The sequence below is a fragment of the Aplidium turbinatum genome, chromosome 9 (genome assembly GCF_918807975.1).
Source record: "Aplidium turbinatum chromosome 9, kaAplTurb1.1, whole genome shotgun sequence".
Classification (NCBI taxonomy): domain Eukaryota; kingdom Metazoa; phylum Chordata; class Ascidiacea; order Aplousobranchia; family Polyclinidae; genus Aplidium; species Aplidium turbinatum.
Window position 1 is genome coordinate 21,192,385 of NC_137480.1, and position 15,180 is coordinate 21,207,564.

A 15,180-nucleotide genomic window follows, 5' to 3' on the forward strand; every position below is an offset into this window, starting at 1 on the left:
TCGAGAAAAAAATTGAAAAGGCCAAAATAGCACACGGATCGGAGTGTCCACTTAACCCTAATCCTAACCCTAACTTTAAAGTGTTTGCGGAAACTCCGATTAGCGAGTTTGGCTTTGTTGCGATCAGCGACATCGGCTTTGTGGTATTTCTTCTCTCGATCTTTTCAGGGTACGAACTGAGGGTACGAATTGTTTGGGTCTGCTACTACTCGGTGAGTCAGATTCGGTGAGTTCCTAACCCCTAACCCTAAAACGGCAATGATAATTAGGCTACGGTACCCAATAATTAAAAAAAAAAAATTGAAGAAATCCTCCGTTACGGGATCAGACTCACCAAAACGGGCCATTCCGGAATTGTTTAGGGTATGAATTAGGTTGCACTCTTTCCATGCCCTTTGTTTATCACTACGGCACTTTTACTGTGCTTGCTTGAAACCATAGTGAAACTGTCATGTCACACGCAGCAGTGAAGGCTGGCCAGCAGTTTGATTGACATTCTAGTCAAGGTTGGCAGGTGGCGACGATGTTGTCCCCTGCTGATGTCGTATCCCCAATGTCGTACCCTCATACATCGGGACGCGCAATCCTGTATGCTGTCAGAAAAAGCTTCGTATGCGGCGGACTGTTGGATTTCAGGTCGAGCATCAATGCCCATGTCGTTCCCAGTGAGTGATTATGAATAACTCTTCTGAAAAGACTTGATATTTGTTGGAAATACGCTTTTTTGCTTAAGTGTAGGCCTCAAAAACAGAATTGCGAAAGTAGGCTATTACATTTTCAATATTTATTGTGGTGTTTGTTACGTTATTCTTTCTGTTTGGTACAACTTGTGCGATTAGTTGATAAACAAACAAAAAAACAATCAATTTGGTAGGCCACCATTTTTAAAAGTCTCTGATCTTATTATTTTTGTTTCAAATATTTTTTCTTATTTTCCTTTCTATCTTAAATTAATTTGAAGGTGTTGCGACCATGCCTAATCCTTCAACTTAATAACTTACTTTGGTCACAAGCATGTTTTAACGTTTGCGTTTTGTCATTTCTACCTTTTTCTCGACCTTTGCTATGTTGACATGTATTGTTTATGCTGTGGTGGTCACTGGTCAGAAATAAAAACAACTGAACTGAACTATTCGATTACATTGTAAAAAAATAATAAATTAATTCCTAGACAAATTGTTTTCTTCAGATATTCGCCAATAAAAAAGAAAATGTGGCAAAAATTTCATTTCAACTTGAAAAATTCGTTTCGAACAACCTAATTTTTACCTACATTTAAATGGATGGCGGTGGGATGGCGCAACGGATAAGGCGTTGGTTTTCCAATTATGTAAACCTGGTTCGACTCCCAGCTTCAGCTGGTTGTTGAAAAACACCGCTCACCTCTACCCAGGGTGTAATAAATTGGGTGGGCGTAGTTGCTGAAGTAAAGGCGGCTGAGAGAAAGGAACTGGCCATCCTACTCTCCTTAGTGCCGAAGGCTTAGAACAATGAGAACCTTATCTTCTCATACCCGACGCTTGAATCAAGTATGAGACCCCCTTTACCTTTTTTTCAAATGGACTAAAAAGTTGAACATCTGGCAACACTGCTTTCATGGGACGACATCGACATTGGCATGAGATGACATCGGGGGGAGGGGCATCGGTGGCATCCAAGCAGGGTTGTCAGTATTTTACCCAACCCAAAAAAAAACAGGTGGGTTTTTTTTAAAAAAAAACACTTAAAAAAAAAAAAACATTAAAAATCCAGAGCATCATAATAGTCCAATTTTTATCAGAATATTGAAAAAATGAACCAAAGTACTACAAGGTACTTAAAACAAACTTCAAATTAGGACTTAAGGATGTGATTGTGGAGGAAATTTCCAAGGATAAATTGAAAACACAGTGGATATTTCTGTACACAAAAATCAAGTAATGTCACTTTGTACTACACTAAAACTCATTCATGCAAGAAGGCCTCATAGTTAAACAGCCCTAGTGCATTATTTTATTGAGTTATGCCACCGTGTACTGTGAGTGAGAGGCACTTCATTGGTAAAAAGTAGTATATATTTGAGGTGAAATAAGCATGAATCTACCTTTTTTGCATCTTTTTTAAATAAAACCCAAAAAAACCCGGGTTTTTCTCAACCCTGCATCCAAGGCAGGCCCACTAATTTGATAGCTTCGTGAAGTCAGAGTTTTTTTGATTGGTTGTGTGTTATCCGAAAGAAAAATAACTGCAGGTACCGTAGTTTGACAGCTCAGTGGAAGCAGATGTTATTTTTGATTGATTGTGTAATTTGTTCAGCAAAAATGTGTTATTTATCCAAAAAAAGAACAGGCCTAACTAAGGTAGTTTGGTAGCTTTTTTTTAATTGAGTGTGAAAATTTTATTAAACTGAGAATAGGCAGGTGCAGCAGTATCAGCCTTGAAAATTTTGGTATGTTTTAACTTCGACAAAATCATTGCCTATATAAAATTATGGATTGTTAAATAGCGTCTACAATTGTCAAAGTAAAATTACATGACAGAATAGTTACTTAGTTATATACTCTTTGGAAAAAATATTTGCTGCTCAGTACGCAAATTGAGCTGTTTCAAAGAATCAGTTTTTTGATTTTCGCATGTATATATGTATATATATAATCGTCATAGCAAACATTCCATGAATTTTGCGGTCGATCTCAAACCTTAGCGGCTGCATGAAGCAAAACTAAGTAAGGTTAGCTAGGTAATAGTGGCGGTAATACAGTGTTAAAGCAAGGTTTTTCATCACACAAAAAAAACATACTAACAAAAAACATGAAAAAATGTTAAAAAATTAAAAACGATACATCTATCGCCACTAACGGCAATTTCAATTTTTATCGTTTAACTGTAACCATGCATATGACTATATTTAAATGGTGTGATATATTCTGCACAAAACTCGAAGAAAAAAGTTGCTTCCTCCCTTTTTAGTTGGCAAATGAAAGTAAGCAAAACTTGTTTGATCTTGACTTGTTTTGGTAGTGCAATGCTTATGTTTCTAGGACATTGCAATTGAAACCTTTCTTATGTAAGCAAAACAAGTTTGCTCTTCATGGTTGGAATATCTCAGGATAAGATAGAAATACTAAAGTAGAAGTGGAAACCTTGGAGGTGCTTGCAACTAGTTTAACAGTGCGAAAAGCAGTTCAGAAATATATAAAAGAACATAAATGTAAGAGAAATAAAAACAAAATGTTGTAATTTAGCCTTCACTTTTTTTTTTAACCAATACAATTTTTAAGCTGTATAGTGTATACCGTACCACTTTTGTTTTTATAATGAGCTTAACTATTATATCTGTACCACACAATGTTTACAGAAAGTTCTTTAATATATGACACTTTTAAAATTAAATAAATTGGACTTATCTGATCACTTAAACTGCTCAACCATGGGACAAAGAACTATTGAAGTAAAGGGCTCTAACTCAGCTTGGTACAAGGTACGTGAATTGTTGAATCTTGGTTTGAACTGTCAACTCAAGCCATTTTGAAGCTGTTAAAATGTAATGCTCTTATTTTCTTGCTGTTTCTTCTCATATGTGACACCAATTTTTTTCCTCAACAAATATATAACACAGTATGAAGTTTCTGACAAGTTCTTTTCTATGATTAAATTTCATCATATGCAGATGATTTAACAATGAAGCCATTAAATAACATGGTTCAAGGTATGCTGGAACCAAACACAGCGGAATCAGCGGATGCAACGATTTCAGCATTTTGTCCTCACCTGGAAAATTATTCAACTGCATCTAGAGAGAATAGTCTTAATAAGCATGATTTTTTATTACAGGCATTTTTGAGTGACGTGTTTCCTGATGGGATTTCAGTTACCTTCGAAAATAAGTATGTCAAACGTTTTCAATGATTGCAATTTGCCCATTATGATTATGAATGTTTATAAGAATAAATTACATTATTTAAATATAGTTATATTACTCTCTAAAACCTCTACAACCTGAGCCTGTTTCACCCTAAAAGGGCTAATATTTTTATTCTCTAGCTTGCAGACGTTGAATCAACTAAAAAGGCGCTAATTTTCTGGCTGGAAAGTTTGTTGTGGATATAGTTAAAACATTTTTCATCTCAATGTATATAATAATTGTATATATTGGCGTATTAATATCAATGCTTTGTTAGTTGGCAAGCTGAGCGGAAGGTCGGACTTCATGAGGCAAGATTTGCCCCAACTGATGAAGAGTCTGCTATTGGTGATGACGACTTGGTGGAAGGACAAGATATTGAGGTAAAAAAATGCCTATGGATATTTTTTTCTTTGTACGCAATAAAAATGCAACTCTTTGTCGTCAAGTGAACAGCAAACGTATTGCAAAAGTGATAGTTACTGTAGTAAGAGTACCACGCTTTTACTTCACTTGATCGTCATTTACAGACCGCGTCATAGTGGAGCATAGAACAGGTGCTCTTTATCAACTTCTGGTGCCACTGTCTTGCTGTATCGCTTCTATATCAATTACCGCCTCTTTCATTTAACCACTTGGCCAAAAAAATTTGTCCTTTTTTATTAATTGAACGTCTGCAGACATTGAACCAATGAAAAAAAGACCAAATTTTGTTGACTGGGCATGTCCTGAGGGAATCATTTGTGTTAGGCACAAAGAAGGCCATGGTGTTAGGGCAAGTGATAGTTTAAGTTGATGCACATTTTGTTATGACGTTTAGTACTAAAATCATTCTGTGCTTTTTGTATTGCTATACATGGTGGTTGGTGGCGGATGTGCTTAAGTATGTATTTCAAAAGCACTTGAACGATTGGTTATGTAACAATTGTAACATCAACAAATAACAAAGATTATAAACTTACTTCTAACTTTGATCTTATTGCGTCATTATATTGCGTTGTGTTAGAAATACTTATATACTAAGCTTTTTCGTGGTTACGCATTCCAAAAGGAATACTTGTAGGAATCATTGTCCTACCTATGTTGGCGGATTTGCCGTGTGTTTAGTTTTTGCAGTCATTGGCAAATACGTTGTGTTTCCTGAGATGTACGATTCACTGTGCACTCTTGGCAGCTGTGGAAAAAATTTTATCGTGTCCATTGGAGAATCATCGTAGTTGATGATGATGATTGGAGAATAGATTAACACCAACTAATAACGCACGCTTTGGCCAAATTGCCGTTGAGTCAATCACGTGTTCTCAGACAGCAAATTAGTAGTGTTTTACATTAATTCAACGTCTGCTGATGTTGAGTCAATGTAAAAACCACCGATTTACTGTCTGGCTACTAGCTCTCGTTTCCACATCTGCCTTGTGTCATCTTCTTGCCAAATGCCAGACTTGCGTCTGGCAAAACTAATTGCCCGCCGTCACCAAGCGTATGTTTTTACGACGTTACTTCATATAATTTAATCGATATTAAAATTTAACGAATTTGTTGAAATATTGATGCCTTGTCGGTGCTTGCGTGAAGGCAACCTTCACAGATAGCCTGTGGAACAGCGGCTTTTAAGCATGATATTGTATTGTTTTTAACATTGGCACATCACACAAATTTTGTTGATTTTGTGTGCTCTGTACCAAAACTACAACGCCTGCCAAAATTCTTATCAATGCGCAACACACCTTTTATTCCGTCCATGTTCTTCGCTTGAAAATTTGTCGTGCACAGAAAGGAGGTTCCGCTGGTCAGACGCTCTTTCCACCCAGCCGGCAAATCAGTCCTTTTCGACATTAATTTGTTAAATCAATAAAATGCAGACGTTGAATCAATGAAATTCAGACGTTGAATCGACATAAAAACGACTGGTTTACGGAGTGGTTACTCGCTACCGCTCTTGCCTTCAACAGCTGCCACTCGTTTTATGAACAATTTCTATCAAGAGATAGCCGTGTATGTGTTTATCTCGGCCTCCGGTTTGACTCAATGAAAACAGCCAGGCTACCACACGGCTGTAAGGTACCCAGATTTATCTATGTAAAAAGCGTTACAATAAAGGGATTGATAATAATAATAATTAGTAAGATCCGTATTGTACAATGGCTGATTGCTGTCTAGGTACCAACCTCTGTTGTGGTTTCAGGTTCATACGAGAGCAAACGAATTGGAGCCTTGTGGCTGGTGGCAAGCCAAGGTACAGATGAGCAAAGGGGAATTCCATGTTATTGAGTACCAGACATGCAATCCTAAGCACACTGAAATTGTGACCAGAGACCGGCTGAGAAAGTGCACTAATAATCCAGTTTTTAGCCAAAGCTCTCTGTTAAAAAAATCTTTTGTTGTACCAGAAGATCTCCAAGACTTGTAAGTAAATGTTATTAACATAACATTTTTTCCAATTGAATTCTTTTCATCAGTCATTTGCTAACAACAAATACAAACGTTTTCCTTTTTCAAAGTCGTGTCTCTAGGGTCATACGACGGCCTCCATTTCGTTAAGTTTTGTTATCGCATGTGCTGATTGCTAACCGGAGAAGTATAGCAAGCTTTCTTTATCAATCAACTGCGATTGTTACAGCTGCAAGAGATACGTTGACGCGCACAAGGAATTTGAGCGGAGCGTAGGCGCGATATTTGTGCGCTTCAAGCCAGGCGCCGCATGCCTGGACGTGGTGACGTCAAACGAGTCTGCAATGAAGCGAGCGTCGATTGTCGCGGACCTCCACTTCCGTAGTCTTCGCACCAAGGTCGCGATGCTACAACGGGTTGAAGAAGCCACCAAGCAACTAGAGGTAGGACTTCATTTAACGTCTGTAGACGTTGAATCAATGTAAAAATGACGTATTTTGCTGCCTGGGTAAAGGCTGCCAATCACGCTAATATCACGCATTAAACCAGTGGTTCTTAACCTTTTGCCTTATTGGTACCACCTTGAAATCACCAACTAGTTCTCGTACCCCTTCTTAGAATGGCTGAAAAGTAATAGTCACCTACAGTTTCGAATGTTGTTTGAACTCCCGGTAAACAAACATAACTTCTTACCTCATTTTATACTCTAATGATTTAGCATCCCCGCACCACCTGGGATGGGACAGGTGTCGCGCCCTTGATTGAAAATGAACCCCTGCATCAAATGAGACTGGTTGAATGTTGAATCAATGTAAAAAGAACCATTTTTTAGCTCGATCATTACGACTTTGTTTCCCCACAGGTCAGCAAGCAGCGGGAGAGTTCATGCAACGAGACATTTGCAGTTGCGGTGGATTTGATCGGACTGGCCATCGGCGCGAACGGAACAAACATCATCGCCGCCCGGAAGATCCCAGGCGTGTTGGACATTGTCTTGGATGAGGAGACTCACACCTTCACTGTGTATGGGGAGACCGCTGAGGCGGTAAAGCATGCCAGGGAGATGCTGGAATACACTGAGGAGGAAGTTTGCGTGCCGCGGCCCTTTGTTGGTAATTAATTTACATCTTTCATCCAATGTCACAGCTCTGAAGTCTCATTCACACCAGTTGTATATGTTATTCATACCCCAACAGCATCTTGTAACGTTGTTCTACACTCGTAGCGTACTGTACTGTAGAACCGTCTGGAATAGAACAGAAATATTTTTTTATTGGCCGAGGCACTTCGGTGTTTTGTTTGATAAGTAAACAATTGATTGGTTGAAAAGTTAGAAACTTTTGGAAATCACCCGTCGGTTGTCAACAGTTAATAAAACGTTTTTTCCTTGTCTTCGTATTTGAGTCTCCACCCTTTCAAACAAAAGTTTGCTTTGTGCAGCAGTGGATTGTCTTTTGAACTTTTTTACCTCCCGAAGTAACAGAAGATTGAAGTGACAAGAAATGTTTGAACCGGTGAACCTAAATTTGTGTTCTTTAGAATGATGCTGACTGGAATGACACCCAAACCTAACGAGGTTAACAAATAATTTGCATCAAATTAACGCTTTTTGACGTTGTTTCAAGGCAAAGTGATCGGGAAGAAAGGGATTACGATCCAGGAGATCATCGACAAGTCGGGAGTGCTCCGCGTCAGAGTGATCGGTGACGATGAAAGCGATGTCGTCCATCGAGGCAAGGGTCTCGTACCATTCCGATTTGTTGGGACGCGGGAATCCATCAGGAACGCCCGGGCACTCCTCGAATACCACGTTGCTTATTTGAAAGTACGGAAGTTTGTTTGCGTTATTTCAAGTAATCTTTATAATGATTTCGGATCCCAGGCCGCAAAATCCGTCATTTTTACATTGATTCACCCTCTGCAGACGTTGAATTAATGTAAAAATGACGGATTTTGCTGTCTGGGACGGAAGCCTATTCTTGTTTTGTTGTTTTTTGGGTTTTCAAGTTAAAAAGCAAAAGAGGTATCGACCAGATTGCAACTTTTCAGCTTGAAACAAGTCCAATATTTTTCAGGATCTTGATTCGATCAGACTCGAACAGCTTAATTTGACCCAAAAAATTCGTCAACTCAGTGGGCCTGGGGCTTCCCCCGCGTCGTCCCTTGTCTCTGGCCTGCCACCACGAGGTGACGACAGCGATGGAAGTCGTCGCGGGATCCGACGTTACAGGAATGAAGAAAGAAGGAGATCAGATAAAGGTGCGCGCATAAAGTTGGCCAGATCTTTGTTTTTTTCACGCAACTTTTTAACCGTTTTTTACTTTAGTGGACCGCTCACCTATACCCAGGGTGTAATAAAATTGGTAGGCATAGAAGCTGAAGGAAAATGACCGAGAGAAAGGGACTGGTCACCCTATGTTCATCATTGCCGAAGGCCTAGTGTGATCTTCTCATTTTCTAAAGCTTGATCTTCTCAATCTGATCTTCTCATTCTCTCAATCTGATCGAGAACCTGATCTTCTCATTTTCTAAAGCTTAGTAACTGAGTACGAGTATTCTTTACTCTGGTGGACTTGCGTTGTTGCCGGTTGGGTGACCTAGTAAAAGAAGCCTTTATCGATCTTTGAAAGGTGGCCGGTTCGACGCTCATTGAATGCACAAGAATGTCTAATTGTCTATTGTCAAGGCCTTAAGTGACGCGATTAATTGAAGGAGGACATCAGAGCATTCTTTCTTGGCATCCCGTTCATTCCGAAAATCTTTTACACCAGGCAGAGTCATGCCTTCCGTCATGTCATTAGTTCATACTTTGGCATGCTTGTGATATTTTTACCAACTTCAGATGGGAATAATGGAACCAACTCTGAACTGTCCAACGTGTCCGACACCGGCTCCGAAACTGGGGACTCCATGAGTGAGGGAAAGCCCCTGTCAAGAAGGTGACTTTATTTTGCACCACTTCACTGAGCTCTTTATAAAATAAAATGCTTAACGTTTTCACCCACATCTCTATATGACTTTTGTAAATTGTGCTCAGCCATGTCGTCAATAATGGTACTTTTTGACAAAACCTTTGGAAGTTTGTTTGTGCTTTACGTCAAAACGACTCGTGTTGAACATTCCACATTTTGCGTCCATCGTGATGAGACATGCTACTCTGTTTTAGGGAGTATGGGCCAGGCGCTGACCCCAGGTATCAACGAGGCAGCAAGGGCAACGGCAGAGGGGGACACGGCAGCTACAACAGACCTAGGAACAATTACAGTAAGACTTTTCAGTACCAGTAACGTTGCAGAAGTAAACGTGTTGTTTTGTGGAATTAGTAACCCACTTCTTCTTAAAAGCGTCAAATGAGGCTGTGAATAATTCCGAAGACGTTTATAATAACTGTAAAAAGAATAACATATAATGCTCAACGTAAACTAATGAGAATAACTCAGAATGATGTGAATGAGTTTACGGTGTTTACATCAGCTCGTGTTTCTATTTTTCTTCATATCAACTTGTTTTCTTTTCTTACATCTTTCTCGTGTGCAACGTCCGGACTTCTTTTCCGATCCCTAAAATCTGTGTCCACATTCTGGGCTTCCACTATTGACTCCACTTCTTCTAACGTCGCGCTGAAGAATTCGATGTGGAAAACAAATCTACATCCCGAGAATCTTCTTCAGGAAAAGATCACAAAGCGCAACAGAATGGGAGGAAAGAAGACGGCGAGAAGAGGAAGGAAAATGGAATAAAGGAAGATAACAATGAGGAGAGATGGGTAGAAGGGAATGGAATCCGCGATGGTATAGAAGGTGAGGAAGATAGTTTTAAAGTCTTAAGATTTTATAAAAATAACACTCAGTTCATACTCATATCTTAGTCAGTGCAATTGTATGATATGTAAGAAAGGATTCATGAAAATAATTCTATTTTAACCTCAATTCCGATGTTGCCCAATATTTCACAAACGCACAAAATATTCTTAGTAAAATGATTTGATTTATTGTGAGTGTTACAACTGTTATATGCTCGGTTTGTGAAAGTCCATTTGGAAGCTTTATTTGATAGTTCTGCGTGGTTGTGGGGGTATGTTGACAAAGTAAGTTTTCCAATTGTTGCTTCTAAAGCAGGGGTGCCGAAAGTTTTGTACTCACTGGCCGCTTTTCGCAAGTCTTGGCAGGCCGCATTAATTTTTTTTCATTCATTTTTGTCCTTGACATTCGGCCTAAGCTTCAAGATTGTGTATTGTACTTGTAGAGCCCAGACGACGGGCACAGATATTGTTTCCGTGAGCTGCAATTTAGGCACCCCTGTTCTAAAGTGTTCCGTCCACTTGATGTTGCTGAAATTGCTTGGCAGTCTTGGAAGTGCGCTGCTCAAACGCACACTCCAAGAGTTGAACTATTGTTTCTTGACTTTGCTATTTCAATCAGTCAAGTTTATTTCGGCATAGCTCCACATTCATTTTAATTTACAAATAGCAGAACAAATATTTATCATTTTTATTCGTATTGAAGCTACACCATGGGAGCAGCGAAAAAACAGGCGGTTAACTCACCGGTTATCTAGGTAACAAAAATGCACAGAATATTTATGCTTTCTTTGTTTTCAAAATCGGGTGTTTACGCGACTGATCTAACCGTGGTGTTGACTGTTGGTACCAACCCACAACACAGACTCTGATCGCGAACGGTCTGTTCCCATTGTTTCCAGCCATTTGACAGTTATATCAAAACCTTTTCCCTCTGTCGGAAAACGTTTGTACTCCCACTTTCTTTCGAGCGACTTGAGAAGGGTATTTTTCCCTATTCCAATCATCCATTACTCCGATTTGCTTCATTGCGAGAAGGGAAATCGACAGAGATGAAGGGATTTATATCCGTTTATTCCGTTTCTTTTATCCCCATCCTTCTCGATGTTACCTTTTTTCTTTGTTTCTTTTTTTGTCCTATAAGTCACAATGATTCGGCTTTTGATTCCAAAGTGTCCTCATGGAAGATTTGCATACATTTAATAATCCTCTTTGACTCCAGCTGCGAGAGGAGGAGGACGGAACAAGCGAGGAAGAGGACGCAACAACAGCAACCGGGGAGGAAGAAGAGGCAGCACTGATACGCCTCCTAGTGACGATGCTCCAGGTAGGTTAAATACTTTGCCGCCCCATGTCGCAGAATCTCCGCTGGTTCTTTCTCGTTTCTGCTACTCCCCTGTGGGCTCTCGGTGTTCTCCGACAAAACATTGCCCGCAAACAAAACATTAGAAAAAGTTTGACCTTCGGTCCTAAAAGCTGAAACCACGACATGCTGCTGAGACATGCATACTCGGTACATGAAATCTTTTGCTTAATATTCTTCATGCATTACTTGCGTGACCTGTGTGAAATGTCTTCCGTTTCTGTGATGAAACATTAGAGTCGTTGAATTCTTTACAAGTTCTATGGGGCGATGAATGCCGCCGATGTAGAGAAAAAAGATTCTCTGTTTGCTTCAAACCAGCAGTGTGAATGGCGTAGATTGCATGGCAGGTTCAAGCATTGCAGAAGTGTTGTACCTAAAGCAAATGAATTTGTACAAACAGAAATTGTTTAACATGAGCTCATAGTTCCACCTTGCAGACACATACAATCCAAGTATCTGATCATCAGTTTTGATTTCATGCTTCAGATTGCAGTTCCAATGCTGACTTTCCTCCTCTGAGCGCTTCTTCTTCATTGTCTCCTTCTTCCGAATCCGTCGCATCTTATGGTCTGTTTTTATCTTTTCGATAAATACTCACCGTTCTAAGCTTCTTTCATGTTGACACCTTTTCTCACACCTGGTCGTAAGCTAATTGGTGTTGAAACTTGTAATGTGGCATCGCTTGATGGCTCAGATTGAAATGACTCCTCTTCACCTGGTGATGCCCCAGGATAGCAAATCAGTCGGTTTTACGTTGTAAACAACGACTGGTTTGCTGTCTGGGGTCCCATATTATGTTAGTATGCACTTGTACGCTGATACTTGTTATCTTAAAGTGTTCAAGGTGAAAATCTTTTGTCTTCTGTGGGCTTCTTGAGTTATTTGACAGTGTGTTTAAAAAATTGCAGATAAGAAAATTCCGCAAGACAAAATTGCCCCCGTCACCAAGGACAAACAACAGGTGTGCTTAGTTTTACCTTTAATCAGCGATCCACTGTGAAAGATGCAATATGGCCTGTGCACATTAAAAATGCACAGTGTTTGATAGGATATGCACTTGTACCACAAAATGCGCGATGTGAAATAGAACTAACTTATGTTTTTTATACTTTTTGTGGTAAGAAAGGATAATGTCATTCCAATGTCGTAGTGTTGCTTGTCAAGCATTTGTATCTACATAATCTTGAATATCCGACTAATTTTGTGGCCACTTTAAAGCACTTGCAGGATAACGGCTCCCCTATACATTTCTTGCCTGGCACAGCCGCTAGATTAATTTCTCAAACACGGTTTTATGAGCTACATGTTTTTGCTCATGCAGAACGGAGATATGACGTCACAAAGCGCGCCCAAAGAGCAGCGACAACCGAGGAAGAAACCCGTTGCTAACGGCAACGCCGCCGACAAGAACGAAGCAGCTGAAGTTTTAAGCAACGGCACGGCATGAAGGCCCGTTTACACTTTCAATTTTGCACACACGAGCAGTGTGAAGGCACCCAAAGAGTACACGTCACTGTTGAACATTTCTATCAGGTTCCCAGACAGCAAAATCCATCGCTTTTACATTGATTCAACGTCTGCAGACGGTGATTTACATGTAAAAACGACGAATTTTAATGTCTGGATTGTGTTAGATGCGACGAAGTCGTTCTACTTTGCAAGTTATTCTTTTGTGCTTACTTCAATGTTATCAGACGTAGTTGCAACGCAAATGAGAAATTGAAAAAAATTCTCGTTTGGATAGAACGATCAAGTTTCAATAAGCGAATCATGTCTATTCCTTTCTCGTTGTCTACGAATGTTTAGTTGAATTTTTATCCTGGAAGTTTCTCCTACTTTTTCTACCAATCGTGCCCATAAATCTCGGTTCCGAGCCTTCATCCTGACTCCTAAGATTTCCAACTTCTATTGATCTTTTTTTGATAATCTGGTACTGCTGCGTTGATCAGCATCGTTTGCACCGTAGTAAGCGATTAAAGTTGTTAATGAGCCTCCCGTCCTTTTCCAGACAGCAAAATCAATCATTTTTACATTAAGTCAACGTCTGCAGACGTTGACTTAATGTAAAAAAATGACGGATTTTGCTCTCTGGGTTATTATTCTCACTGTTACCTTTTGCATGGCAACCCTTGGTTATGCTTTGTTGTCGAAAATGTTTTTTGTATGTATGCTTTCAACTGAATTTCGTCAGGACATTGTTCTGCGCCTGTGCACTCTGAAAATGTGACGTTAAGTTATTTTGTCTAGTTGGCGGGTTAGTCGAAAATTTGCAGCCGGTTTTTCAACCACCCGTTTGAGATGAATCTTTGAGCTCCTCCTTTTCACCAACTTCACGTTCCTTCTTTGAATCTTCATTCAGTGCATTTTGTGAATGTGGCCGAAATACTAGAAAGCTTATTACGGTGTGATCTTCGTTGAAAAATCTTTATACTGTACATTAAAACAATGATAAACAATAAATACTATTAATACTACAAAACGTGCTCAATGCTAAAACAGAGCAAATTACTTCAAATATACGGTGGTCACCTTAAAAGGGGAAATCATCAGAAGGTCCTTTGAATAAGGACCTTCTGGTGATCCCCCTTTTAGGTTGAAATAGGCTGTAGAAGGTTTTAGTGAATAATAACTATATTTGATATAATTAAAACAATGATTATTTTCCGTCCACTGTTGCTTGAAGCCAAGCTCGCAAATGTTCCAACTCACGTCTACAGACGTTGAACCAATGAAAAAACGGCTTTGTAAACGCACTCTCGACCCCAGCGCAGCTGAAGAGGGGTGGGATTCCCCGAAACTGATAGTTTTGTCCTGCTCACGGGTCCAATCCACATCTGTGTTCACTGTTCAGGTTTGAACACTTCGGTTGAATCGCATTTCGCATGAAAGTTCCTGTCAAATTTTACTTTCATTCAGTAGTTTCACATTTCCGAGAGGTCGGAGCCTCTCCGAACAGCAAAATCTGTCATTTTTACATTGATTCAACGTCTGCAGGCGTTGAATCAATGTAAAAATGACGTGGTGTGTCCTCGATTTTGCTGTCCGGGTCCCTATCCAGATTGTCCATCATAATCTTACGGCACATCGTTTTAACGTCTGACCGCATTGAAACGATGTGGGAACGGCAACCCCGCTACCTGGATACTCTCACTGTTTAATTTAAGAACAAATCAATGTCACTTTTGTGTAATGCTTAAAAATGCTGTTTTTTCATATTTGCTTTGTATTTGAGATAATTTTGCATTTCTCGGCCTTCGACAGGCTGAGTGATTAAATTATCACCGAGTTTTTTTGCACGTCACCATTTCTGTGTGTGCACTGTGATCTCTCCAGTTAGTTTAACGTTGATTCATCGTCCACACATTGGATCAATCATAAACTACGAGCGTACTATACACAATAGGTTTGTACAAATTTCACACTGAAGGTTCTTAAATTGTCACATTTAATGAACTGCACCCATACCGCCCAGAGAGCAAAATCCGCCATTTTTACATTGATTTAACGTCTGCAGACGTTGACTCAATGTAAAAATGACGGATTTTGCTGTCTGGGTGGTGAAGCTTGACTGATGTTCGCGACTTTTAACGTACAAATGGCAACTAGCTGATGTGGTGCTGGATTGAAGCTAATCTTTTTGTTTTTGGATTGTTTTGCATGGCCAATAAATTAACTTCTCTGAGAGTCAGTTTTCAACCATGTGTCTGATCGCAAGTCTTTGTCACTGAACCTCTTGCAACA

At 39.7% G+C, this 15,180-nt stretch overlaps 1 protein-coding gene across 2 annotated transcripts; it reads left to right on the forward strand.

The window, feature by feature from the left end:
* Window positions 1-3,340: 3,340 nt before the first annotated feature.
* LOC145777762 (RNA-binding protein FXR1-like) lies at window positions 3,341-15,123 on the forward strand. 2 transcript variants are annotated; one of them, XM_082589208.1, is made up of 14 exons: window positions 3,341-3,460; window positions 3,814-3,866; window positions 4,161-4,266; window positions 6,069-6,289; window positions 6,504-6,717; window positions 7,137-7,386; window positions 7,900-8,099; window positions 8,350-8,533; window positions 9,117-9,213; window positions 9,441-9,538; window positions 9,901-10,074; window positions 11,296-11,400; window positions 12,348-12,400; window positions 12,761-15,123. In XM_082589208.1, the coding sequence occupies exons 1-14, from the start codon at window positions 3,353-3,355 to the stop codon at window positions 12,884-12,886; spliced, it is 1,989 nt and encodes a 662-aa protein (XP_082445334.1). In that variant the 5' UTR covers window positions 3,341-3,352; the 3' UTR covers window positions 12,887-15,123. The 2 variants fall into 2 exon arrangements, with proteins under 2 accessions (XP_082445334.1, XP_082445335.1); XM_082589209.1 differs by having other exon boundaries at window positions 9,946-10,074.
* Window positions 15,124-15,180: the final 57 nt, after the last annotated feature.

Excerpts from the sequence above, each read along its gene's own strand:
- LOC145777762 (XM_082589208.1), top strand. The coding sequence starts at position 3,353 with ATGACACTTTTAAAATTAAATAAATTGGACTTATCTGATCACTTAAAC. Across the intron at positions 4,267-6,068 it reads TGGAAGGACAAGATATTGAG|GTTCATACGAGAGCAAACGA; the intron begins GTAAAAAAATGC and ends TTGTGGTTTCAG. Across the intron at positions 6,718-7,136 it reads AAGCCACCAAGCAACTAGAG|GTCAGCAAGCAGCGGGAGAG; the intron begins GTAGGACTTCAT and ends GTTTCCCCACAG.